Raw genomic sequence first — 22317 nt, forward strand, 5'->3', positions numbered from 1 at the left:
TAGCAAAACCATTATCCCTCTAAAAATGACTTGATTTCTAATGCCTGCTCTTTAAGCAGTATGTCCTGGCCTTTGGGCCAATGTGACTAGCATCTGAGGCTGCGGAGTAATGACCTCAAGGTTCTAGGTGAGTCTAATCAAAGCTTTTCATCTCCAAACATCAGAGGTTCCCGGTGAAAACCATAATGGTTAACACTGAGTACGCATCATATGCCAGGTACCGTTCTATGTGCTATAAATATTGTAGATCATTTTACTCCAATGAGAACCCTTACTCCCACTTTACACAAGCAAGTAAAGGCAGGGGAAGCAGGGGGCAGGGTGAGGAACTGATTTCAGATGTGTAGCCACTGGCCGCTCAGCTCCAGGGAGATCCTGGCTCTGGCTCTGCAGGCTCCTGGAAGCAGCCCTCCTGACTTCTTCCCGGAATGGTGGAGAGAGCTCTTGGCTTTGGAATGAGACCAGCCTACTTGCAATGGAGCAGTCCACTACATATTAGTCGTGGGCAGCTGGCCAGCTAGTAAGCGGCTAAGCCTCACTTGCCTCAGCTGTAAAACCGGAACCCTACCGCAGAGGGAATAAGACCCGGGTTTTGGAACAAGATCCTGGCTCAGCAAGTCCAGAGTAGTCCCATGTCACGCTCCCCTACCCCTCTAAGCTCTCAACTGGAACGGGAGCTACTCTGAGTCCAAGAAAGCGTTTGCGTGGGCATTGGAGAACCTGTCTGCCTGGCCCAGAACCGGGCTGCTGCTAGGATAAAGTGTGGTGATGGGCTCTCCCTGGGGCAGGTGTCCTCCAGGTCCGGATGAAGAAAGAGGTGTGGCAACACGGGGCGGACCTGAGGGTGAAACGGGGCCATGGTTCTCCAAAGCCCAACAAGCTTCTGGGGAAGCAGTTTTCTTTTTTTTAAAAAAAATCAAATTTATTGGGGTGACATTGGTGTGTAGGGCCATATAATTTGTGTGCCCACCACGCAAATCATCTCCTCCTGTCACCCTGTATTTGTCCCCCTTTAGCCAGTACTGCGCCCCGCACGGTGAGAGCAGCTACCTGGGAGCAGCCCCAGCCCTGTCCCATGGCACACCCGGGGCTCCGAGTGTCTGTCTACTGCTGAGTCCAGAAAGCAGAAAGCATCCCCAAGACTAAGGCTGAACAATCCCAGCTTTGTTTTCAAAGGTTTTGTCCCTGAGTTTTCCAGTTGGCTTTTGTCTGACTTGCTCTGCACCAGAGCAGCTAAACTGGAAGATTCAGGTTCTCGGGGAGGGGAGCGGCGGAAAACTGGTGCCCCACTGCCATCCCTGTGCTGGGATCTTTGGCGGCCGGCGGCGCGGAGGCTGAGCAGAGAGAGCGCGCCAGCCGGGGCCCAGTGAGCGCGGGGCGCGGGCACGTTCGCTGCGCTGGGACGCCGGGGGAAAGGCCGCGATTTCTCCCCGTCGCCTTTCTTTCCTCGTCGCTGCGGGCGAGGTCGCGATGGGCTCGTTAAGCCGGCAGGTAGGCTGTGTCCCGCCGGCGGCAGGCGGGCCTGGAATGTGCGAGGGGCGTGGTGATGGCCCCTGCCGCCGGCCTCTTTGCGCAACACCTTGGCTACAAATACCCGGGCCGCCGCGCTCCACCTGGGTGCCTCCTTCGGTCCATTACCTGCGCGCCGAGCGCTGGTGAGTACCGCCGCCGCTGGGGCAAGGGCGCTTCCCGCTCCCACCTCACTCCTGAAAGAACCTTAATTTACTTTTAATTAATTCTTTTAGATATTCCCTCGATGCTGACCTCGAGGAACTTGGCTGACTTTGGGCCGCGGAAGAGAAAAAAAAATAATAAATCTGCAAATTTTCAGATACTTCCCCCCTTAATGTTACTGCTACTGCCACTCCTGTGACTACACTATTGCTTCTGGGAGTGTTATTAACAAGCCATCTTTGGGGGTTCTAAAATTATAGATGCTTTAGGGTCCGTGGTTTTGGCAGGAAAAATGGGGTGGGGGTGGGGAATGGAGGGACCACGCAGGAATCAAGAAGGCTAGGTGCCCTTTTTCGTCATTGATTTGCTGTGTGACCCAAGGCATGTCTCTGAGCCCCACGTGCCTCAGCTTCCCCCTTTTACTACCAGAAGCAAATCATCTTGGAGATTTGTTGGAGCTGAAAGTTCTAGGTTTGTGAGGTTCTCTGCATACCCCCATGCCCACTTTGCATGACTTCCACGTGCTAAGTTCTTTATCCAAAATGACTGATTGCAAGAGACGGTCCTGACGTGCTGGGCCCATTAGGACAGGCGGCCTGAATCAGCGATGGGCTGGCTGGTCCTTCAGCTTGCCTTGGGAGAACAGAGCCCACAGATTTTTCAGTGGTTTGAGGGTACCAGGCCAGCTGGCTTGGGAAATGGCTCGCCAATGACGTGCACAGGTGCAGCTTTGTCGGGGCGAATGAGAATCCCCAGGCCAGAAAGAGGGAGGTTCATGGAAGGCAGTTCATTCAGCCTTTAGATCCCTCGGGGCAGATGTCTGCCTTGGGTAGCTGGCAAGGAGGCGAACCGAGTTAGAATCTCTCTCCTCCTCAGCAAGGAAGCAGCTTCCTCAAACAGGTGGACTTCGTGGAGGCAGCTTGTGGATTTTATCGCTTGCAACCCTCTCTCCCTCCTTGTTTAGGCTCAGGGAGAGATTTCTTTGTGAGCCCTCCGGTGTTGGAATTCCTTAACTTGTTGCCTCTGGGACATTGCTGCAAAGTTGTGCCTCCTAGGAGACCATTGTTTCAGATCGTTAAGAGCTTTTGAATCTCTCTGTGCCAGCCAGCCAGCTGATAACTATCTCCTATTTTTATAACTTTGGAAACCGGTGGCAAGAAGGGCACGCCTCCAAAACCCTCCCCGAATCACTCAACCATCCCATGAAAAGAAGTCCCCGGTGGTGGGAGGACGCCTGGATTATTGCTGTTAGACACAAAGTTGACAAAAATAGCCCGAGTTCAGTTTAAGGAAGAAAACAGCCACCTCCCGCCCCACCTCCCTCACCCCCTCCTCCCGCCTCCGCCCTGGGGACAGCGGGACGGGATCAGCAGGGAGTAATCAGGGCATCCCAGTGAGTCATTTCATTCCAACGAATTTTAAAAATGCAAAGGAGTGCAAAAGGAGGGCTGCAAAAAAGATTGAAAATTCGTTTTAAATGTTTATTTTCATAAATTAGCCCTTTCAACTCCCCAGTGCAATGCAAAATAATTGATATGGCTGTAAGTTAATGACAGGATTTATTTAAAATATAAATACAAATTAAAGGTGCGCTGGGAGGGGGGTTTGGTCAGGGGGCCCTAGTTCAAAGAGAGGGTAGGTGTCTTTTTAAAACCCCATTAGTGCATATCAAGAGTCTAAACGAAAGCCTGTCAGCAACTAAACCCAGGCCAGTTGCTTCCCTGTCTCCTGTCCCGCACACCTCCCTCCCGCCACTGTTTCCTTGGGGATCATTTTGCCCCTCGATGGCTAAAGCTCAAGAAAAGTACCCATCACCCTCTTGGGAATTTGCGGAATCTTGGTCATTTTTGCACAGTATAGGAAAACGTTCCTCGAGCAGACTGAGAGCGGTGGAGTCAGACTACCTGAGTCCGAATGGTCTCGCAGGTGTGGCGTGCAGTTAGGTCCCGAGCCCCGGTCTCCTGCTGACACTGGTACTGAGGTATAAACACTTACAGTGAGTTTCATACAACTTTGTAAGTGCATGTGAGATTCAGGGGGCTCATGTGTGTACAGGGCTTACAGCAGTGCCTGGTACAATACACACAGACACATGGCTGGCTACTCAGTGTCCTGTGTGTTGGGGCTCCAGCGGTCATCTCCCCCTTGCACATGGAGGCCACCACCTGGTGGGAAAGTGTGTGGGTGTTGTGATCTGCAGGACGCTGCCTTGTGCCTCCTCTCCCCACGTGTTCAGGTGGCCCCAGGACAGGTCTGGGTTGGAGAGGCCCAATCAATGCAAGTGTAGGGGCTGGGTGACTGCCAGGTGCCCTACATTTTCCCTGTGGCCCAGGTCTGAGAAGAGCCGACAAGGTTCCTCTCCTTAGCCTGCAAGAGTTCCTGTTGGCGTTGGGCACACAGGTGGATGCAGGAAGTTGAGCCAAAGGACTGTCAACACAGCCAGCTCAATGATAGGGACCAGTGGTGGGGGGCGAGGGGGCAGGTATGTGAGCATGACCCCAATCACGTGCCTGGGCCTTAAATACACCTTTCTGAATATAAGAACTCTCAAAGTAGATGCCTTTCCTCTCCCTCCTCTGCAGGTAGCAAGCATACACTGGGGCGTGGCTTGCAGAGGTGGGGAGAGGGAATAGCTGGACCAGGGCTGTGGGGTTAAGAGAGAGCCTTGGGGGGCCCAAAGGCTCCAAGGACCTCTGCTGGTGTCCACCGAAGGCTGGAAAGGACGGGGTTTCCACAAAGGGCCATGAATCCAGGCAGCATGGCATGGTAATAATTGCTACTATTTGTCGGATGCCTGCTCGAAGCCAGGCCAGGCACTTGCCTACAAATCACCGTTAATCTCACGACTCTGCACAGTAAGAATTATCCCCCTTGTATACGTATAAGGGGAAACCAACACTTCACGTTCAGAGGCATGAAGTGAGTTGAGTCAACACACACCCGCCAATAAGGGGCACCTCTGGGCTTTGAACCAAGTCCAGTGCTGCATGCTTGCACGGCAGACCCAATGGTTTGTTGGTAGAGCAGGTAGAATGTGTGGGAGCGCAAACGTCAAGTCCACCGGGGCCCCTTAGAGGGCCGGGAGGACTTGACAGTGAGCTGGTGAAGACGGAGGGGTTTGCACCTGCTCTCTGACCCAAAGGGACAGTCAAGACAGAGGCTGAGGCAGAACTTAGGGAAATCAAAGATTGGAGGCGAGCATGGAAGAACACCGGAAGAAGGGGTGGATTTGGTGACCCCCTGGGCTGGTGGTTGAAGGAGGCCTGCAGAGGGTGTAAAACGGTGCCAAGAGCCCACACTTAGAAAGTGTGAGCACGTCCACTCCCCCAAATGTTACAACTACTGGCTCTCTCGGTCATGACGACCAAGTGCCCCTCCTTTCAGTGGCTGTTCCTTTAAGCCCTATTTTCCCATCCACAGACCATGGCTCCTTGGCCAGAGGTGGAAAATGCCCAGCCCAACCCCAGTAAATACATCGAAGGGACCAGCAGGGCTGGGAAAGACAAGGAGACGACGGACAAAAGTAAGTGCCATTCACCCAGTCCCCGATGAGCCTCCTGTGGGGACCCCAGGACACTTGGGGCTGACTCCTCCTTTCTCCTGGCCTTTGTTTGTTTGGGCAGATGGCACCGGGATCATTCTGACCAAGATGGAACTTCTGCCCTCGCACTCCTCCGTGGCCCTGATTGAGGAGCCCACAAAGGAGCCCACAAAGGAGCCTGCAGTTGTGGAAGACCCCTGGGACCTGCCCGAGCTTAAGCCCCAGGGGATCAAGTGGTCAGGTAAAAATGAGACCGGCAGGGGGTTGAGTTCATCACCTTTACAGTATCACCTCGCTTCCCATTGTCCTGCTGTCCTTTCAGCAAAGGTCCTGGCAAGGGTTGTCCCCCGACAGTCCAGGAGGCTTGGAGTCAGAGAGTGGTGTGACGGTTGGGGAGTTGTCTGTTCTTTTTTCATTCCTTCAGCAATTGTGCCGTTGCTGGGGTTATAACCAGGCCAGACAACGGTGCTGCTCCTTAGCATCCACCGCATGCTGACCAGGTCCCGGGTTCTGTCCTGGGTGAACAGGCAGGGCCCCTGCTCTGAGAGCTCCTGGGTGGGTGGGTAAGTGGGGCCCCCTCACCTAAACGCAAGCATCAGAGGAGGCTTTCGGAAGACAGAGACTGCACAGCCAGAATAGCTGGATGAGCAAATGCTGCGCTTTTCCTGATGCAGGGAGTAAGGTCTGTGTGGATCACACAGCTGGGAAGGGAAGGGGGCTGGGAGGGAGGGGATGAGAACCATTGTAAGAGTAAATAGCCATCAGGGATGCAGCCTGGCCCAAGCCCTCCCCCGGTGGAGGCTGTGATTGCTACCTTGCAGCCACATGACAGAAAATAGTCTGTGCTGTTGAGAAGGTGCTTAGCAGAGCCATTATCTCTGACCCCACCCTTAGCAGGTGATAATTGCCTTTCACTGCCTCACCCGTGATACTGGTTCAGCTGGGCATGGAGCCTGGTTTGCTTGTCCCCAGACAACCCTGGACCCCTCCTCCCAGATGTAAATCCTGTAACTGACCCCTCGCCACCCACCACCTGCCACCTCTGGCCTCGCTGTCCCAGAGAGCTCCCAGCCCCCTGGCTGGGGTGGGGGGCGGGGAGAGCTCTGAGCTCATTGCCCAACCCTTTAGGGTTTCAGACACTAAAAGCCTTCGTGCCTTTTCCGCTCCCCCCAGAGAGGGACACCAAAGAGAAGATTCTGTGTGTCTTCCAAGGGATTGGGAAGCTCATCCTGCTTCTGGGATCCCTCTACTTGTTTGTGTGCTCCTTGGACGTGCTCAGCAGTGCCTTCCAGCTGATTGGAGGTATGGCTGAAAGGGGCCGGGGTGGGGGTGGGGGGGGCGGGGCGGGTCCCATTTGGTTCAGACCCTGGCTGCTCAGCGAGCCCTCTCCTGCTGCCCCCAAGCCCTGGGAGCCACCTGACATCCTCTCCCGTCTCACTGAGGAGAAAACTGAGGCCTGTAAGCATCTATGGCCGGCTGCGGGGGGCTGAGGCCCGGCGCCAGGGCTGGAGCCCCTTCTGGGTGTCAGCCCCTTTGTGTGTGTCCACAAATCCCAGACAGGAAGCTGTTTGATGTAAAGATCTATCTCAGGGATCCCATCTTTCTTTGCCCCCCCCCCCCCCCCGCCCTGCCAACTGAAGGGAGGATTGGATAAGATTCCTTGTAGGCCAGAGCAACTATGGAAATCTAAGCTGGACCTTTGCTGGAGAAGGACAAGGGGCCCCCAGCCTGGGGGGGGACTTCTTCCAGGGCGGAGTGTGGCTGTGCATTGTGAGGGGGGCCCGAGTGCAATCACCGTGCTCTTGGTGGCCTTTGTACCCAAAATGGGTAATAACACTGATGAGCTAGCTAGCACTTGCAGTGCCTCCTGGGCACAGATATCTTCAGGGGCACTGTCTTAAAATCACCTCCACTCTCTGGGTTTCAGCCTTCATAAAATGGACTGGGGGATGGCTTGGGGATCTCATGGATCCCATACTCAGAAATGACACTCCCAGCACTCAACTACAGGCTGTGGCTAGGGCTGGGGGTTTGGGGGACTAGTGGATGGATGAGAAGACCCACTCCTGGAGAGTAAATCTTATGAACTGGAATACATCCTGGAGACAGGACTTGGGGCAGGAGGTTCACTGGCATCAGTTGGGGTGCAGAGTTGAGGCCAGGTTCCTGATCAGAGAAGGCTAGAGCGGGGTTTGCTGACAGAGGTCGAAGGGTGGATGGGTGCAGGACGAAGCCACACAAGGAACGGGGCGAGGGTGGGTGGGGCAGGCCTCCTGGCATCAGGGCGGCTCGGGGAAAACGCAGAAGGAAGCAAGATGCCGTAGGCGTGGAGACGCCAGCACTCGGTGCCCAGCTAATGCCCTGTCACGTGGCCATGGGTTTTTGTGTTTTCCAGGAAAGGTGGCTGGGAAGTTCTTCAAAAACAACTCTATCCTGTCCAACCCCATGGCGGGGCTGGGGATTGGGATGCTGGTGACCGCCATGGTGCAGAGCTCCAGCACCTCCACGTCCATCGTCGTCAGCATGGTGGCCTCCTCGCGTGAGTGTGGGCGCTTCCCTTGGCAGCTGGGGTGCACTGGGAATGGGCCCTGGCGTGTCAACCGTCACCCCCCGTCTCGTCCAACTGTGACGTCTCCCACTCGGGGTCACAGGCGGGCCTCCTGGGTCCATTGCTGTAGCTGAGTCTGAGAGTGTGAACACATGGATTTTCAGCCCAAACCAGCATTTCAGCCAAAATTAACTAGAGCCCTTAACGGGCCAAATTAGAAAAAAGGTATTACTTCTTTAAAATATTTATACAGGGTTCGGCAGAAATAACACACTCCTTGAGTGTGGTGGGTAGGGTAATACTATGGGTGTAATAATTTATAGTTTTAATTTGAACATTTCACCTAAAATGTCCTACGGTGTGCTTGAGTGTGATATTGTTACAGAATTACATGCTTATGATTTTGTAATAAAAGTTTATAATAAAACAGGGGTGTTATTTGTGCCAGACCCTGTATATGCTAGAACGCTGTGGCAATGAACTAATTTTGCAGGAAAAAGAAATTATATTGCCAGGAATTGGCTGTCATGAACACAAGGTCTGCCAACAGTGTTTTCTGGCCTTTACGGTGGCCTTGCCTCTGAGGAATTCAGAAATGCGCTTTTGAGCCAGGGCCCACAGAGGGACTTCTCGGCCTCTGTGGATTCCCTGAAATTATGCACTAAAATTTTTTTGGGTCCACGTGTCTGTTTCTGTGGTGGATGCCGTGACTTTCATCAGACTGCCCGCAAGGTGCAGAGCCCCCAAGAGGTTAAGAATTGTTGCTCTAGGGAGGTGCTAGCCTGATGCGTTCGGCCACTCGGGTCCCACCGCAGAGAAGCCGGCCGGGCTGCCGTCCCGCACCCACTAGCTTGCTGACTCACGTTCCCTGCACCCCAGTGCTGACGGTGCGGGCCGCCATCCCCATCGTCATGGGAGCCAACATCGGGACCTCGATCACCAACACCTTCGTGGCGCTCATGCAGGCAGGAGACCGGACCGTGTTCAGAAGGTAAGAGGCTCAGAACCAGACTTGCCACCATCAGGCCCGTCGGCTCTGGCCAGGTTGCCGTGAACTACCTTTTAATAGCCAATGAGAACATGTTCGTCCTTCCTGGGTCCCTTGTTACCGGCCACAGTGAGTGCAGCTGAGGGTAGGGATCATATACTTAGCCCGCACCCCCCAATCTGCATAGCGGGGATAAAAATGGTGTCACCACTGTGTCGTCTAGAGGAGTAAACACGATCGTGCGGGTAAATACTTAGCGAGGTGGCTGGCACAGAGTCAGGGCCCCCCAAATGCAAGTCCTAGCCAGAAGCTCCCCTGCAGCAGGGTGTAGTTCAGACAAGGCCAGCCAGGTTAGGACTTCCTGTCCTGCTTCGTCAGAAATAATTGTAACCCGAAGCTTCCATTCTTGGCCAGCTCAACCCCTGCCACTTCTTCCTGGTTCTGCGCGTGCCTGCCTGCCACCGAAAGGCAGAACGTAGCCTTTGTGCTTGTGGGAGGTATGAGCGTGCAGCGGGTTGGGTCCAGGCAGAGAGGACCCCTTCCTCCCGGAAGGTTAATGTGAAAATGAAGCGCGTTTCTCGGCCTTTCTAACAGGTGACAGCTTTTTCAGCTCTTGTACTTATTAAGGCAGAGGAGCCGTTTTCAGCTTGTCTGCATCGCGCTCGTGCTGTGTGGGTCACGCACGTGGCTTTCAACAGGCTGGGCGGGGCGCCGCAGACACATAGGCCCCACCCCCCCCACCCCCCATCCTTTGGTCCCTGATGAAATGCTGATGCACGTCACCCCCAGGGTGTGCAAAGCTGCTGTTCTCAGGAGGCCAGTCGGCTTTTCTGTACGCCCGTTTGGCTGATGTCAAAAGGCAAAGAGGTTCAAGTGGCTTCTCTGGTGTGCTCGAGTGCCATATGATTATATCACAGAATGACACACCCTGAGGCACGTGGCTGGGAATCTAGGTTTTCTTGTTCCAGATTTTGATTTCTATTCACTGTCCCACGAATTTTGGCCTCTGGATAACCTATGAACTAGGCACATACGCTCTCTGGAGGTGCCTGCCCATAGGGGTGTCGTTGACCTTGCTCACCTCTGTTCGGCAAGTGTTTAAATAGATAGACTGACCTTCCTAGACTGCTGCCCGCTTGGTCATTGACCAGTCTGGCCGCCAGCTCAGGATGGGGTTCCCCGCTGCAGGGCTTTCGCTGGGGCCACCGTCCACGACTTCTTCAACTGGCTGTCCGTGCTGGTGCTGCTGCCCGTGGAGGCCACCACCCATTACCTAGAGATTGTGACCAGCCTGATCGTGGATTCCTTCCGCCTGAAAAACGGAGAAGATGCCCCAGCGTTTCTGAAAGTCATCACAGATCCCCTTACAAAGCTAATCATCCAGGTAGCCTGGCTCCCCCTGAAAGGGAAAGGCACAGACTCCCTCCCCCTTGCGCTTTACCCTGCTCAGCCGGGGACGCACAGGGCTCTGTGGACACCGCGACTTGGCTGCCTCTGAAAATGGCCAAGAGCAGCGGGGTGGGGTGGGGTGGGGTGGGTGGTGGGGGCCACTAGAGAGACTCATTGGCCTTCTTTGGTTCTTCGACTTCAACGTGCATGTCATGTTGGGGGAGGGAGGAAGAGGTGGTAAGAGCTTCCCAAGACTCAGGCACTGCCCAGCGGACACTGGGGGCCACTTTGTTCCCACCACTGACCTCAGCACCGGTGGGCTCACCGCTCAAGTACTATCCTACGTCTCACCAAAAAGAAAGGTTACTGGCCTTCCCTTCCATCTCACGGCTTTGGGCTCCAGGGTCTGTCCTCATTATTCAAATGAAAGAAGGCTTTGTGTATGCCACCTTGGGAGACAGGGCCAGCGTAGACCTTGTCCTTTCACTCTCGCTTGTCAATGTCCTTGGGTCACGAAGAGAACATCTCCACACTTTCTAGAGAGCAGCCCACCCACTGTTCACAGGGCCATTCATCTACCTGTCAAGCACTTGCTGGTGTCCAGGTGCTGGGCTGCCCCCCACAAGTGCAGGGAGGGGGAATCCCAGCTCATCTCTGCAGGGCCTCAGTCTGTTCGCATCCTCTGAACCCCTGTTTACAGAACCCCACCCCCACCCCCCTGCACGTCCCTCCCCCGTCAGATCTGCGGATGTGCTGACTCTCTTCTGTCCGTTGCCTTCCTCAGCTGGATAAAAAAGTCATCAGCCAAATCGCAATGAACGATGAAGCAGCTCAAAACAAGAGTCTGATCAAGATTTGGTGCAAGACCTTCACCAACGTGGTAAGTGTCTAAGAATACCGCTGGGTGGATGAACTCTTGCGTCTGTACTTGAAGCAAATTCCTGCATTCAGAGTGGGCAAGTAAAAAGTAAGGGAAAAGAAACTGGGGACTTCTGAAAAATCAGAACTGGCTGGGGAGAGTCTGTCAAGAAGCAAGTCCTTGAACGCTGGACGGACAGACAGAATGCAGTGCATTAGAGACGTTCTTGTGCCCCATCCCACCACACGTACATTATTCCCGCTTGGCACTGTTTTTGTGTCCCTTGGCTTAATCCCTGGCTGCCTCTGTCCCGTGTGTGGAGGGACCCACAGAGGCAATGCATCACGCCCACGGGTGCACACGGTCTCCCCCAACTCCGCACCAAAAACAAGCGTTATGGACGATCCATGCCATTTCTCATGTTTGCCATCCAGACTCAGATGAATGTCACCGTCCCCTCCGAAGAGAACTGCACCTCCCCCTCCCTCTGCTGGACAGATGGTTTCCACACCTGGACCATCGAGAACGTGACCCACCAGGAGAATGTTGCCAAGTGTGAGTACAGCTCGCAGCGTCAGTCCCTGGGACGGGCTGTCCGGGGTGCCGGTGGCTGGCGACCAAGGTTCCGTTACTGGGAGAGAGGAATAAATAACAGTCTGGCCTTGGGGGTCTCTGTGCCCTTTGATTCAGGACCTCCCATGGTTTCTCCAGGCCGCCACATCTTCATGAACGCCGGCCTCACTGATGCTATTGTCGGCGTCATTCTGCTGGTGGTGTCCGTGCTGCTGCTTTGTGGCTGTCTGGTGGTGATCGTCAAGCTCCTGGACTCGATGCTCGGGGGGCAAGTAGCTGTTGTCATCAAGAAGACCATCAACACCGGTAGGTGCCCTGCCCCCTGTCCTGGGCTTCCTCGGGGGTGGTGTCACCGTTGCCACCTCAGGGGAGCCCTGTCAGCTTCTTCTCTAGCGGTGGCCTCTCCGCATGAAGTTCATCTCTTGGATTTGACAAGCTGCAGGAGATTCTGCCCTTGGAATCTTTCTGGGTGTCATGGGTGGGACCTGGGGAGCAGGAAAAAGCTCCCATCACCTGTTTGCAAGGTCCCAAGAAGGAGGCCTTCTAGCCCTGGCTGGCGTAGCTCAGTGGATTGAGCGCGGGCTGTGAACCAAAGTGTTGCAGGTTCGATTCCCAGTCAGGGCACATGCCTGGGTTGCAGGCCATGGACCCCAGCAGCCACACATTGATGTTTCTCTCTCTCTCTCTTTCTCCCTCCCTTCCCTCTCTAAAAATAAAATAAATAAAATCTTTTAAAAATAATTAAAAAAAAAAAAGAAGGAGGCCTTCCTTCCGGCAGTGTTCCTACCCTAGTTTGTGCGCCCACCACCCCCAGGCCCCCAACCCTCCTCAAAGGATCGTGACAGATCTTTTCCTTCCACCTTCCAGATTTGCCTTTTCCCTTTGCCTGGCTGACCGGCTACCTGGCTATCCTTGTGGGGGCAGGCATGACCTTCCTTATACAGAGCAGCTCCGTGTTCACGTCTACCTTGACCCCGCTGATAGGTGAGCTTCTCCCTGGCTTCTCCTCCAAGCCACCTTACCTTCTCCTGTCATCCCCTGGGCCTGACATCAGACGCTTTGTGTTTCTCTTACCCCGCCCCCCCCCCCCCAGGTATTGGCGTGATCACCATTGAGAGGGCGTATCCCCTCACGCTGGGCGCCAACATCGGCACCACCACCACCACCATTATGGCTGCCTTGGCCAGCCCAGGCAGTAGACTGAGGAGCTCACTCCAGGTCAGGCCGCGTTGCATGGGGCAGGCGGGGGCTCTGTGGGCGGGACGCAACTCCTTCCATCGTCTTTTAAGGGGACGGTCTCTACCAGGAGCCCAGCTTTCCTCTGGCAGGCCTGAGACTAAGATGTGGAGGAGAAGCAACAGGGAGACAGAGAGGTAGTAAGGCTCCCGGCACCAGCAGCTGTTTAAGCAAAGGTGGGGTGGCCACCTGATAGCTATAGGAGGAGCCTTCGGGAAGCATAGACCCCCACTTCTCTCTCCACTCCCCTTGGGGACTCAGCCTGGGTTTGGCATTAAGAAGAATCAGGGGGACCTGCCTTGCTGCATCAGCTAGGCACCAGGGTGTACTTTACACTCACAGCACGTCTCAAGGGAAAGGAGCCACATTTCAAGTGCTCCGTTGCCACACGTGACTCGTGGCTAATGTATCAGGGCTGGTCCAAAGCCCCTGGCATGATGCCTGGTACCAGGTGGGAGGACATGAGACAGTGCATGGCCTCGGAGCCAGGCTACAGCTCCCTGGGTTTGAAACCCACCTCTGCCATGTCCATCTGTTTGATTTTGGGAAAATAGCTTAACCTCATGGTGCCTCATTTCCTCTTATATCAATTGGGGACAATATCGATAGTCGCTTCGCAGGATATTGTTTTAGAATTTAAGTGCTTCACATAAAGGGCTTAGAACCGTTGTCTCACCCACGGTAAGCACGTACATGTCAGCTGCTGAGGCTGCTGTCACCATCCTTCCTTCTCTCCCCCCTCCCGAGAATGGGACACTGAGCCAAGAAGGCCAGCTACCCTGCAAGCCTTTCCTTCTGCCCTCCAGCTCCTAACCACTCGGGTGGGGACAGCAGGGCCAAGAGAGTGGGCACATTTGTGAAGTTCATGGTTAGAGTTTGCCTGAAGGACCTTGGGCTCTGAAAACCGAGCTGTAATTCAGCTGGTCCCTTCCCCTCCCACCTCCCCTCAACCCCAGATGCTTCCCAGGCCCTCCTGCGATATAGGTCCCGCCCCTGCTGCTTTGGAGGTAAAGGACCCATGACTCTGCTGCTGACGCTTGCCAGGTGACAACCCCCTTCTCCCCACTGCACACGGTTCACCTGTCTAACCTCTTGTGTTTCAGATTGCCCTGTGCCACTTTTTCTTCAACATCACAGGCATCTTGCTGTGGTACCCAATCCCGTTCACCCGCCTGCCCATCCGCCTGGCCAAGGGGCTGGGCAACATCTCAGCTAAGTACCGCTGGTTTGCCGTCTTCTACCTGGTCGGCGTCTTCTGCCTAACCCCGATGACAGTGTTCGGCCTCTCGCTGGCCGGGTGGCCAGTGCTGGTGGGCGTGGGGGTGCTCGTCATTCTCGTGATCCTCCTGGTGGTGGTGCTCAAGCTCCTACAGTCCCGCTGCCCACGCGTCCTGCCCAGTAAGCTCCAGACCTGGAACTTCCTGCCCTTGTGCATGCGCTCACTGCAGCCCTGGGACCGGTTGGTCTCTCTGGTCACCCTCTGCTGCACGAACCCGTGCTGCTGCTGCTGCCGCGTCTGCTGCCGTGCCTGCTGTCTGCTGTGCTGCCCCAGGAGCTGCCGCTGCAGCAAGTGCTGCCAGGACCTGGAGGAGGTGCCAGACATCCACATCAAGGCCCCCGAGGCCTTCAGTAACACCGCCATGGTGGGAGAGGGGCAGGATGGGGTCCCTAAGTCCCAAGCGAATGCCCTGGACACAAACACCATCTCCAGCAGCACGGCCTTTTAGCAGCTGCCCCAAGACAGGAGGAGGGGCCCCCAAGTCCCACGTGCTCCCTCCTGGTTCTGCATGCCACTCTCCACCTCGCTGAGAAATGGCATCGACGTCAGCCCTGACTCATTCCCCTTTGCACTGCCGCAGCTAGAAAAAGGATCCCAACACCCACCCACCCCTGCACGCAGCTGGGTTGGCCAATAGAACGTATTTTCAGACTCAAACCATCCTTTTCTGAAGTCCTAAAGGAGGGATTTGTGGGGGGATTGTCAAAGACGCATTCGTACACACATGCTCTTGTAATAAAAGTCTCCTTTTACCTAAGACTGGCTTCAACTAAAGGCAGCTGGCCCTCAGGTATCCTTGCCCCAGAGCAGCCCAGGTCAGAGGGAATGGACCTTGGAGAACACAGGTGTGGGCCTTTTTCTTTTCCTAGGGCTCCCCACGTTCCCTGACAAGGTTTTCTCACCTGGGCAGGTAGGGGCTAGCCCAAGCATTGTACCAGCTGTGCCCTCGAGTTTCCAGGATGGGAGCCACATGGGAGCTGCGGAAAGATCCGGGATGCACTTTGGCTCACCTGTTGCTTCGGCCTCCTAAGAGGAGGGCGGTCCTGTTCCTGAGCTGGGCAGATGGAGGGTGAGAGCAAAGCCGTTCAGCAGTGGCAAGCTCGGGGGGTGGGGAGGGCTGGGGAGAGGACTATCTGCTAAAAGGGCCAAGGGCTCTTTTTAATTTGGCTATTTTGGAAGCCAAATTGACCATTATAGCTCAAGCCTGGAGCCACTCTGGGTCAGATTAAAATCATCCCCGTTGAGTCTTCTGGATTCAGGTTCTGAGTCCCCCCCCCCAGCCACTGCCTTGAGTCCCGGGAATCACCTGAGCACGGGGCAGTTCTACATACCTGTCTCCTTGCTCCGTGTGCAAGGTGACTGTGCCAGCTTCCTTCCATCCTTCCACCCCTCCACTCTTTCCAAACACCCTCCCATATACCCATAGACTCACGAGCTTGACTCCCTGCCCTCGCTTGAGGCCTGCGGAGCTACCTTTTCTCCGAGGGTGGAAGTGAGGGCCTGGCCGGACTCCTGCAGAACCTTGGTCATCTAGTGGCAGTAGGGCCTCGTGTGTCTGCTGGTCTAAGGGCTGTGCTTCTTGCCCCAGAAGCCTTCCGTGCCTTCTAGATCCCCTGTTGTGTTTCGTCCTCCTTCACTCCCCGCAGCTCCTCACCTCCCGAGCTCCCGAGCTCCCTGGAGAGTGAGCTTTTAACCAAGTCTGGGGGAGGCAGGGGGCGGGGCCACCACGCTCCCAATCATAGCAGGTTGGGATACCAAACCGAGCCCTCCCCTGACCTTCGCCCATGTAGATACAGATTCTCTCATGGCTACTCATGCTCCATATTTATCATTGTGTGCCTGTACAGTGCTTGCTTTTGCTTTTTCTTTTTGTAAGTTATATAGTGAATGCATGATATGTTTTGGGTTCTCATTTGGAAATGTGAAGGAAAAACCGTCTTTGTATTTTTTTTAACACCGGCTTTTCACCATGCCTCTGTTAGCCATGCCCCACGCCACACTCTGTAAATACGTAAGCAAAACCCTTTATACTCTAAAAATTGGATCCTTGTATCTGCATTGATGTATTTTTTTTAACTGGTTGTGGGAAGGGAGAAATAAAAAGATAAACCCAAAAGAAGTGTTTTGCTTTCAATTACAGGGAAATAAGGGCCCCTGGATCTATTTCCTAAAAATCTGAGGTCCTTTTCCTCACTTAATGTCACTACCGACTGCCAGGGCCATAATTTTTTGGACCCCTTCATCGGGAAGCAGGAAAAAGATTACAGGTATTAAAGACTGAAAGCTTTCCTGCCTTCCCTGGTCTCTTTTGACTTGTCTCTGTACACATTTGCTAGTTACAGATCCTCCTCAACTTGCGATGGGTCTATATCCCAGTAAACTCGTAAGCTGAAATTATTGTCAGTTGAAAATGCATGTAATACACCTCACCTACTGCACATCATAGCTTAGCCTCACCTACCTTAAATGTGCTCAGCAGTTTCCAGACAAGGTGGCAACACCGTCCACTGTGCAGCTCTGTGTTTGCCTTGTGGCCACGTGGCTGACAGAGCCGCGGCTCATGACTACAGCTTGAGAGCCGCATTTGGCTGGCCCATGAAAAAAAGACCGAAGCTCGGGCTCCCAAGTAAGGTTTCTACTGAAGACACGTTGCTTTCACACTCTCATAAAGTCAGAAAATCACAAGTCAAACCATTGTAAGTCGGGGAACATCTGTAATACTCTTCCAAGTAAAATTTACATATTAGCCTGGGTTTTCTGTTCCTGCTGTGTGATGACAGTTTTAAATGTAGAATCGCTCAAGTCACCCACTCATGTTTGGTAGCTCATACATGCATTCCGTTCCTTCCAGAACAGCAGGGAACTGCCCAGAACTAACTCAGGCGTCTCGATCTCATTGCCTGGTGCCTGCACGTGGCACCGGCACTTCACCTCACTGATGAGTGAGAGTGAAAGGAAAAGGAACCACGGCCGCCCTTGGCATGGACACCACCACTTTCAGCCTAGGTAGGTGGCTAGCACAGGACAGTGAGGAAGGATCCGATACAGTTTGTTTTGTTCAAGGAAAGTTCTGGTTTAAATGGAAAGCATGGCCCCGGGGTGGTTGTCCGTGCCCCAGCTCACTCAGCTGCAGACATGACACACCTTGTACTTGGCTTTGGTCTTGCTGCCCTCCCACCAGTGGGAGTCTACAGGGATTCTGTACTCGGGCTTTGCAAATGTCCGGCTTTCTCCTTGACTCACCTCCCTGGTGCTCAGCCAGCTCCTCCCTCTCAGACGTCAGCCTCCTTTCAATGCCTCCTCCCCGCAGGCCCAGGGATCACCGAACACTCTGTATCCGGGGTGTCCTTGGAGGAAGCTCCAGATCAGTAAACATCCTAGCAGGCCACGGCGGCACACCTGCCCTTTCCTGTGCAGAATAATGGGATTCTTCCTTCAGAATGGCACGTGTCCAGGCTAGGCCTGGGGATAATAAGCATGGTAGAGGTTTTTCCACCCCCAAAAGCAGCTCCCTCCATCCCCCGATCTGAGGATGACTCCTGTGACCCACTAGCTCAGGAGTGTTCTCAACTTTGTGCAACCACTGAAGGTGCCAAACCCCAGGCTGCAGCCCAGAGACTGTGTTTACATAGGCTAAGGGCCAGGAACCTGCATGTTGGGAAAACTGCATGGGAAATGTGATCCTGATGCAGGTGATCATCAAATCATGCTTCATAAGAACCGTGCTCCAGCAAAGTGCAACAATCAAGCCTGGTGTAAACACAGCTTCCTATGCCTCCTCCTCCTCTCTCCCTTCCTCACCACCAGTCTTCCCCTCCCCCCACTCCCACCCCCAACACACACAAACATGAACGGTCCTTTCTGGGTAGTAAGAAATATTTATCAAAAATGTTATATGTACGTATTTTATGTCTTTATATATTTACTTTGCGACATTTTAATAGTTATATGTATTTATATGTACATTAACCCCAAAATAAAAACCCAAAGTGAGAGGCAACGAGTGTGTATCTGACGAGCAACAGCTGGGAAGCTGTGACTCAGGCAGAAACCCAGTGTCCCGAACAGGAGGTGAAGGCTAGAGGTGTTTATGGGAAATGGGACAGAAGGCAGGAATTTCTGTGGATGTGAAGAAGCGAAGGAAGGACTTTTTTTTAAAAGATTTTATTTATTCATTTTTTAGAGAGGGGAGAGAGAGAGATACAGAGCGAGAGAGAAACATCAATGTGCGGTTGCTGGGGGTTGTGGCCCGCAACCCAGGCATGTGCTCTGACTGGGAATCGAACCTGCAACACTTTGGTTCGCAGCCCGAGCTCAATCCACTCCACTGAGCTACACCAGCCGGGGGAAGGACTTTTACAGGTGCAGGCAAGCTGACAGAGTGATCCGAACTTTCAGGGCTGCCTCTAGCTGTCAGTCCGAGCTTCATGGTGAACAGGTGTCTGCAGCACAACTTCTAAAGGCACTTCAGACCCTGCCCACAGGTCAATTGCCCTGTTCTAATGTCCCACAGGTTTGACATGTTAGACGTGTAGGGAAGCTCTGACTCCGTTTTTTTTTTTAAATAAATTTTGTAGCCCACTCGACTTTTTAAAATGGATTTTATGTATTTTTAGAGAGGCAGGGGGAGGGAGGAGAAAGAGAGGGAGAGAAACACCAATGTGTGAGAAGTACATCAATCAGTTGCCTCTTGCACATCCCCCACCCGGGACTTGGCCCTCAACCCAGGCACGTGCCCTGACTGAGTTCGAACAGGTAACTTTTAGGTCTGAGGAATGATGCCCAACCAAAGGAGCCACACCAACCAAGGCTCTGACTCTGTTTTGAAGTGACTCTATTTGTTTTTTTTATTTTTAATGTTATTTATTTATTTATTTATTTATTTATTTATTTTTAGAGAGTAGAGAATGGAAGGAGAGAGGGAGAAAAATATCAACGTGTGGATGCCTCTTGTGTGCCTCTTACTGGGGACCTGGCCCGCAACCCAGGCATGTGCCCTGACTGGGGATCAAACCAGCGACTCTTTCGTTTGCAGCCCGCACTCAGTCCACTAAGCTACACCAGCCAGGGTATGACTCTATTTATATTCTGTCTTACATATATGTGCATATACAATATAAGAAAAATACAAATACTTACATTTTTCTGCTCTCCTCCTGATATGTTACATTATTTTGTCACTAGGAAGAAAAAAAATCTAATGAAGGAAAGAGAAAAACAAACTCCAATGACCCCTCCAGAAAGTGTATCGATTGGGAGACTGGACTTGACCTGGGAGGCTTCCCTTGTTCAAGGACAAAGCTTCCTCTCCTAATATCTCAGTAACCAGGAGGTTGTTTCTCTGACTCCAAAGGAACCTCCTGAGTGACTGTCAGTGCTCACCAAGGACAGCAAGTTCCTCTGGCTTTAGCCACGTGCTCCAAGCTTGGAAGGGAAAAGGTGCTTGAGGGGTAAAGGGTCAAGGTCATCTGCCGCAGGTCTGCCAAGTCCCACGGTTCCCTTCCTTCTCTGCCTCCCGGCTCCTGCCCCACCCCGAGGTCCTGGGGCCTCTGTGTCAGCCTGGTGAGTTGGACCCCGGTCTAAGCCTGAAGGCAGGACTCAGCTCAGCAGTGCCCACTGCCGGCAGGGCAGCCGGGATGCGGAGCCATAACCCTTCCGAAGTGTGCTGGGAGAATTAAATGACAATCAAACCTTGTCCTGGAAATCCTCCTGCAGGTATTCATTGTATCTTCAGAGCGTTACCAATTCTGCTGAGGATCGGCCAGGGCCCTGGGCCTGGGACGGAAATGGAGAGAGAGAGAAACAGACATAGCCAGTGTGTGTGCCGGTGGAGTCAACCCGACCTGAGAACAAACCCCGACGCCCCCCCCCCCCCCCCCGAAGAGTTCTGTGACCTGGGACAACTGTTTGACCCTCTGTGACCTGCGGGCTTCAGTCTCAGAAAAGTAAAGGTCTCCATGTCACAGGGTTGTTGTACGGATTAAATGAGATTTCCCCACACCTTGGGTGCTAGCATCTTTCTTTGATTTATTTGTTTTTATTTTCAGAGCGCATTTATTAAAGGAGAGGACAGTACCTCAAAGAAGGGCTTAGCACAGAAGAAACAACAGGGGAGAGCCCGGGCGGGGCTGCGTTGGCTCCACGGGATGTCAGAGAAAAGGGGCCTCGCAGACAGGTTCAGTGGGGGGATTAGTGCAGGACGAGCTGCTGCTGCTGGTTGCTCCCCTGGTTGCAAGTCTCGTGGGGACACTTAGACTTTAAGAAGTGCATGCCTGAGAGGGAAGAAAGGCGTGGGCATGCTCCCAGTGTTACAGAACAAACTGGGGAGCCAAGGGGAGCCAACGGCAATGTACTGTTACCCAAAAGGAACCCCCCAGGTTTGTTATGTCTGCTGCCAGAGAAAAGACGTCTCTCAATGCCAGAGATTCGTGAAAAGGAAAGGAAATGTTTATTTAATGCTATACAGACTTAAAGTAGTGACCTAATATCTTCATCAAAATCCCAAAGTCCCTTAAAACACCCACAAACACACACAGTCCTTCCTTCCCCACTTTGCCCAGTCTGGGGTACCGTATCTCAGGAAAAGAAATAGAAGTCCATGGCTCAGGCAGCCCCCAGTTCTTCCCAGTAATCTGTCTCGGCTGGTAGGCCTCCCTCGGTTCCCAGTACCATCAGCTGTGTTGCTGGGATCTCTGCTAAAGCCAGGTGGTGGTTCTCCCTTCTAAAGCTGCGGCGGGGTGGGGGTCCCCACTCAGGCAAAGCCGCATGGCTCTCCTTTTATTGCCACAGCTGCATGGTTCTCTGTAGTGCCACAGCCAAGTGGTCCTCTCTCCGCACAATGGCCGTGGGAGTCCCCATTCTGGCAAAGCCGCGTAGTTCTCCCCCCAGTGGCTGCTGGGTCTGGGTTTAAATTTCCACGCCAATCTCCCTCTGCAGCCCCATTTCCAACTCCTCCCACAATTGGCTACACTTGCCAGCACTCTCATATCCTTCCAGCTTTACTGGGCTGCCAGAGTGAGTCTGGGCAGGTGTGGCCCCATGGTGTGGAGCCAATCTTCTCCAAGCTCCCATGCAGACACTGTAACTCAGAGGACCTGCCCCCCAGTTACGTCTTAGGGGGGAAGTTACTTCCATCCCCCTGGCTCAGAGCATGACCACAGCTATTTAACATATCTATGCAACCAGCTAAAGGTTGTAGATGTGTTAAATGACCATGCCAGAGGTTAGCTGCAAAACTGTTGCTATGCAAAACAGCTCTCAATGGCCCTGCTCCATTTTTCCCTTCCCCCAACTCACACCTGTGGAGGAAGGGGTGAGGACATCCTAATATTTCCTGGACATCTTGAGTTCTGGACCCCATTCCAAATCCCTATTTGGGCCCCCCCTCTCAGCTGCACCCTGTTACAATAGGATAAAGACGATACCAGCATCATTATTTTAAAATGTTTGCTACATCTGCCCTGGCTGGCATAGCTCAGTGGATTGAGTGCGGGCTGTGAACCAAAGTGTCACAGGTTCGATTCCCAGTCAGGGCACATGCCTGGGTTACAGGCCATGGCCCCCAGCAACTGCACATTGATGCTTCTCTCTCTCTCTCTTTCTCCCTCCCTTCCCTCTCTAAAAATAAATAAATAAAATCTTAAAAAAAGAGAAAAGTCGAAAGGAAGAAGAAATAGACAAGAATCAAAATAATTTATCTTAAAAAAATGTTTGCTACATCAACCTGCGACCTCTACAATTACCATTGACCCTTGAACAAGGCAGGGTTTAGGGGCACTTACATCCAGGCCTTGGAAAATCTGTGTATAATTTAAGTTGACCCTCAGCATACAATTCCTGACCAGGCACCCAAAATACAGTTGACCCTTGGACTGCCTGGGTCCACTGTCTGTGGATGTCAGTGCCCCTAACCCCCAAGATGTTCAGGGTCAACTATAGTTCATTGACATTGCTATCCACTTTCCTTTAATTTTTTTTTTAAGATTTTTATTTCTTTATTTATTTTTAGAGAGAGGGGAAGGGAGGGAGAAAGAGAGGGAAACATCAATGTGTGGTTGCCTCTCAAACGCCCCCTACTGGGGACCTGGCCTGCATCCCAGGCATGTGCTCTGACTGGGAATTGAACTGGTGACCCTTTGGTTCTCAGGCCAGTGCTCAGTGGTTCTCATTGAGCCAAGCCAGCCAGGGCTCCTTTAGTTTTAAGCTGCAATATTTGTGAAATTGTGGGCTT

General features: G+C 53.2%; 1 protein-coding gene across 1 annotated transcript; it reads left to right on the forward strand.

Annotated features, from left to right (window-relative positions):
* The first annotated feature begins 1500 nt into the window (after window positions 1-1500).
* SLC34A2 (solute carrier family 34 member 2) lies at window positions 1501-16010 on the forward strand. Its single transcript, XM_036019514.1, has 13 exons — window positions 1501-1655; window positions 5095-5197; window positions 5298-5456; window positions 6389-6517; window positions 7611-7754; window positions 8643-8754; window positions 9940-10135; window positions 10925-11020; window positions 11434-11554; window positions 11711-11878; window positions 12440-12556; window positions 12666-12790; window positions 13912-16010. The coding sequence occupies exons 2-13, from the start codon at window positions 5098-5100 to the stop codon at window positions 14533-14535; spliced, it is 2091 nt and encodes a 696-aa protein (XP_035875407.1). The 5' UTR covers window positions 1501-1655; window positions 5095-5097; the 3' UTR covers window positions 14536-16010.
* Window positions 16011-22317: the final 6307 nt, after the last annotated feature.

This window comes from Phyllostomus discolor, chromosome 1 (assembly GCF_004126475.2).
Source record: "Phyllostomus discolor isolate MPI-MPIP mPhyDis1 chromosome 1, mPhyDis1.pri.v3, whole genome shotgun sequence".
NCBI lineage: Eukaryota > Metazoa > Chordata > Mammalia > Chiroptera > Phyllostomidae > Phyllostomus > Phyllostomus discolor.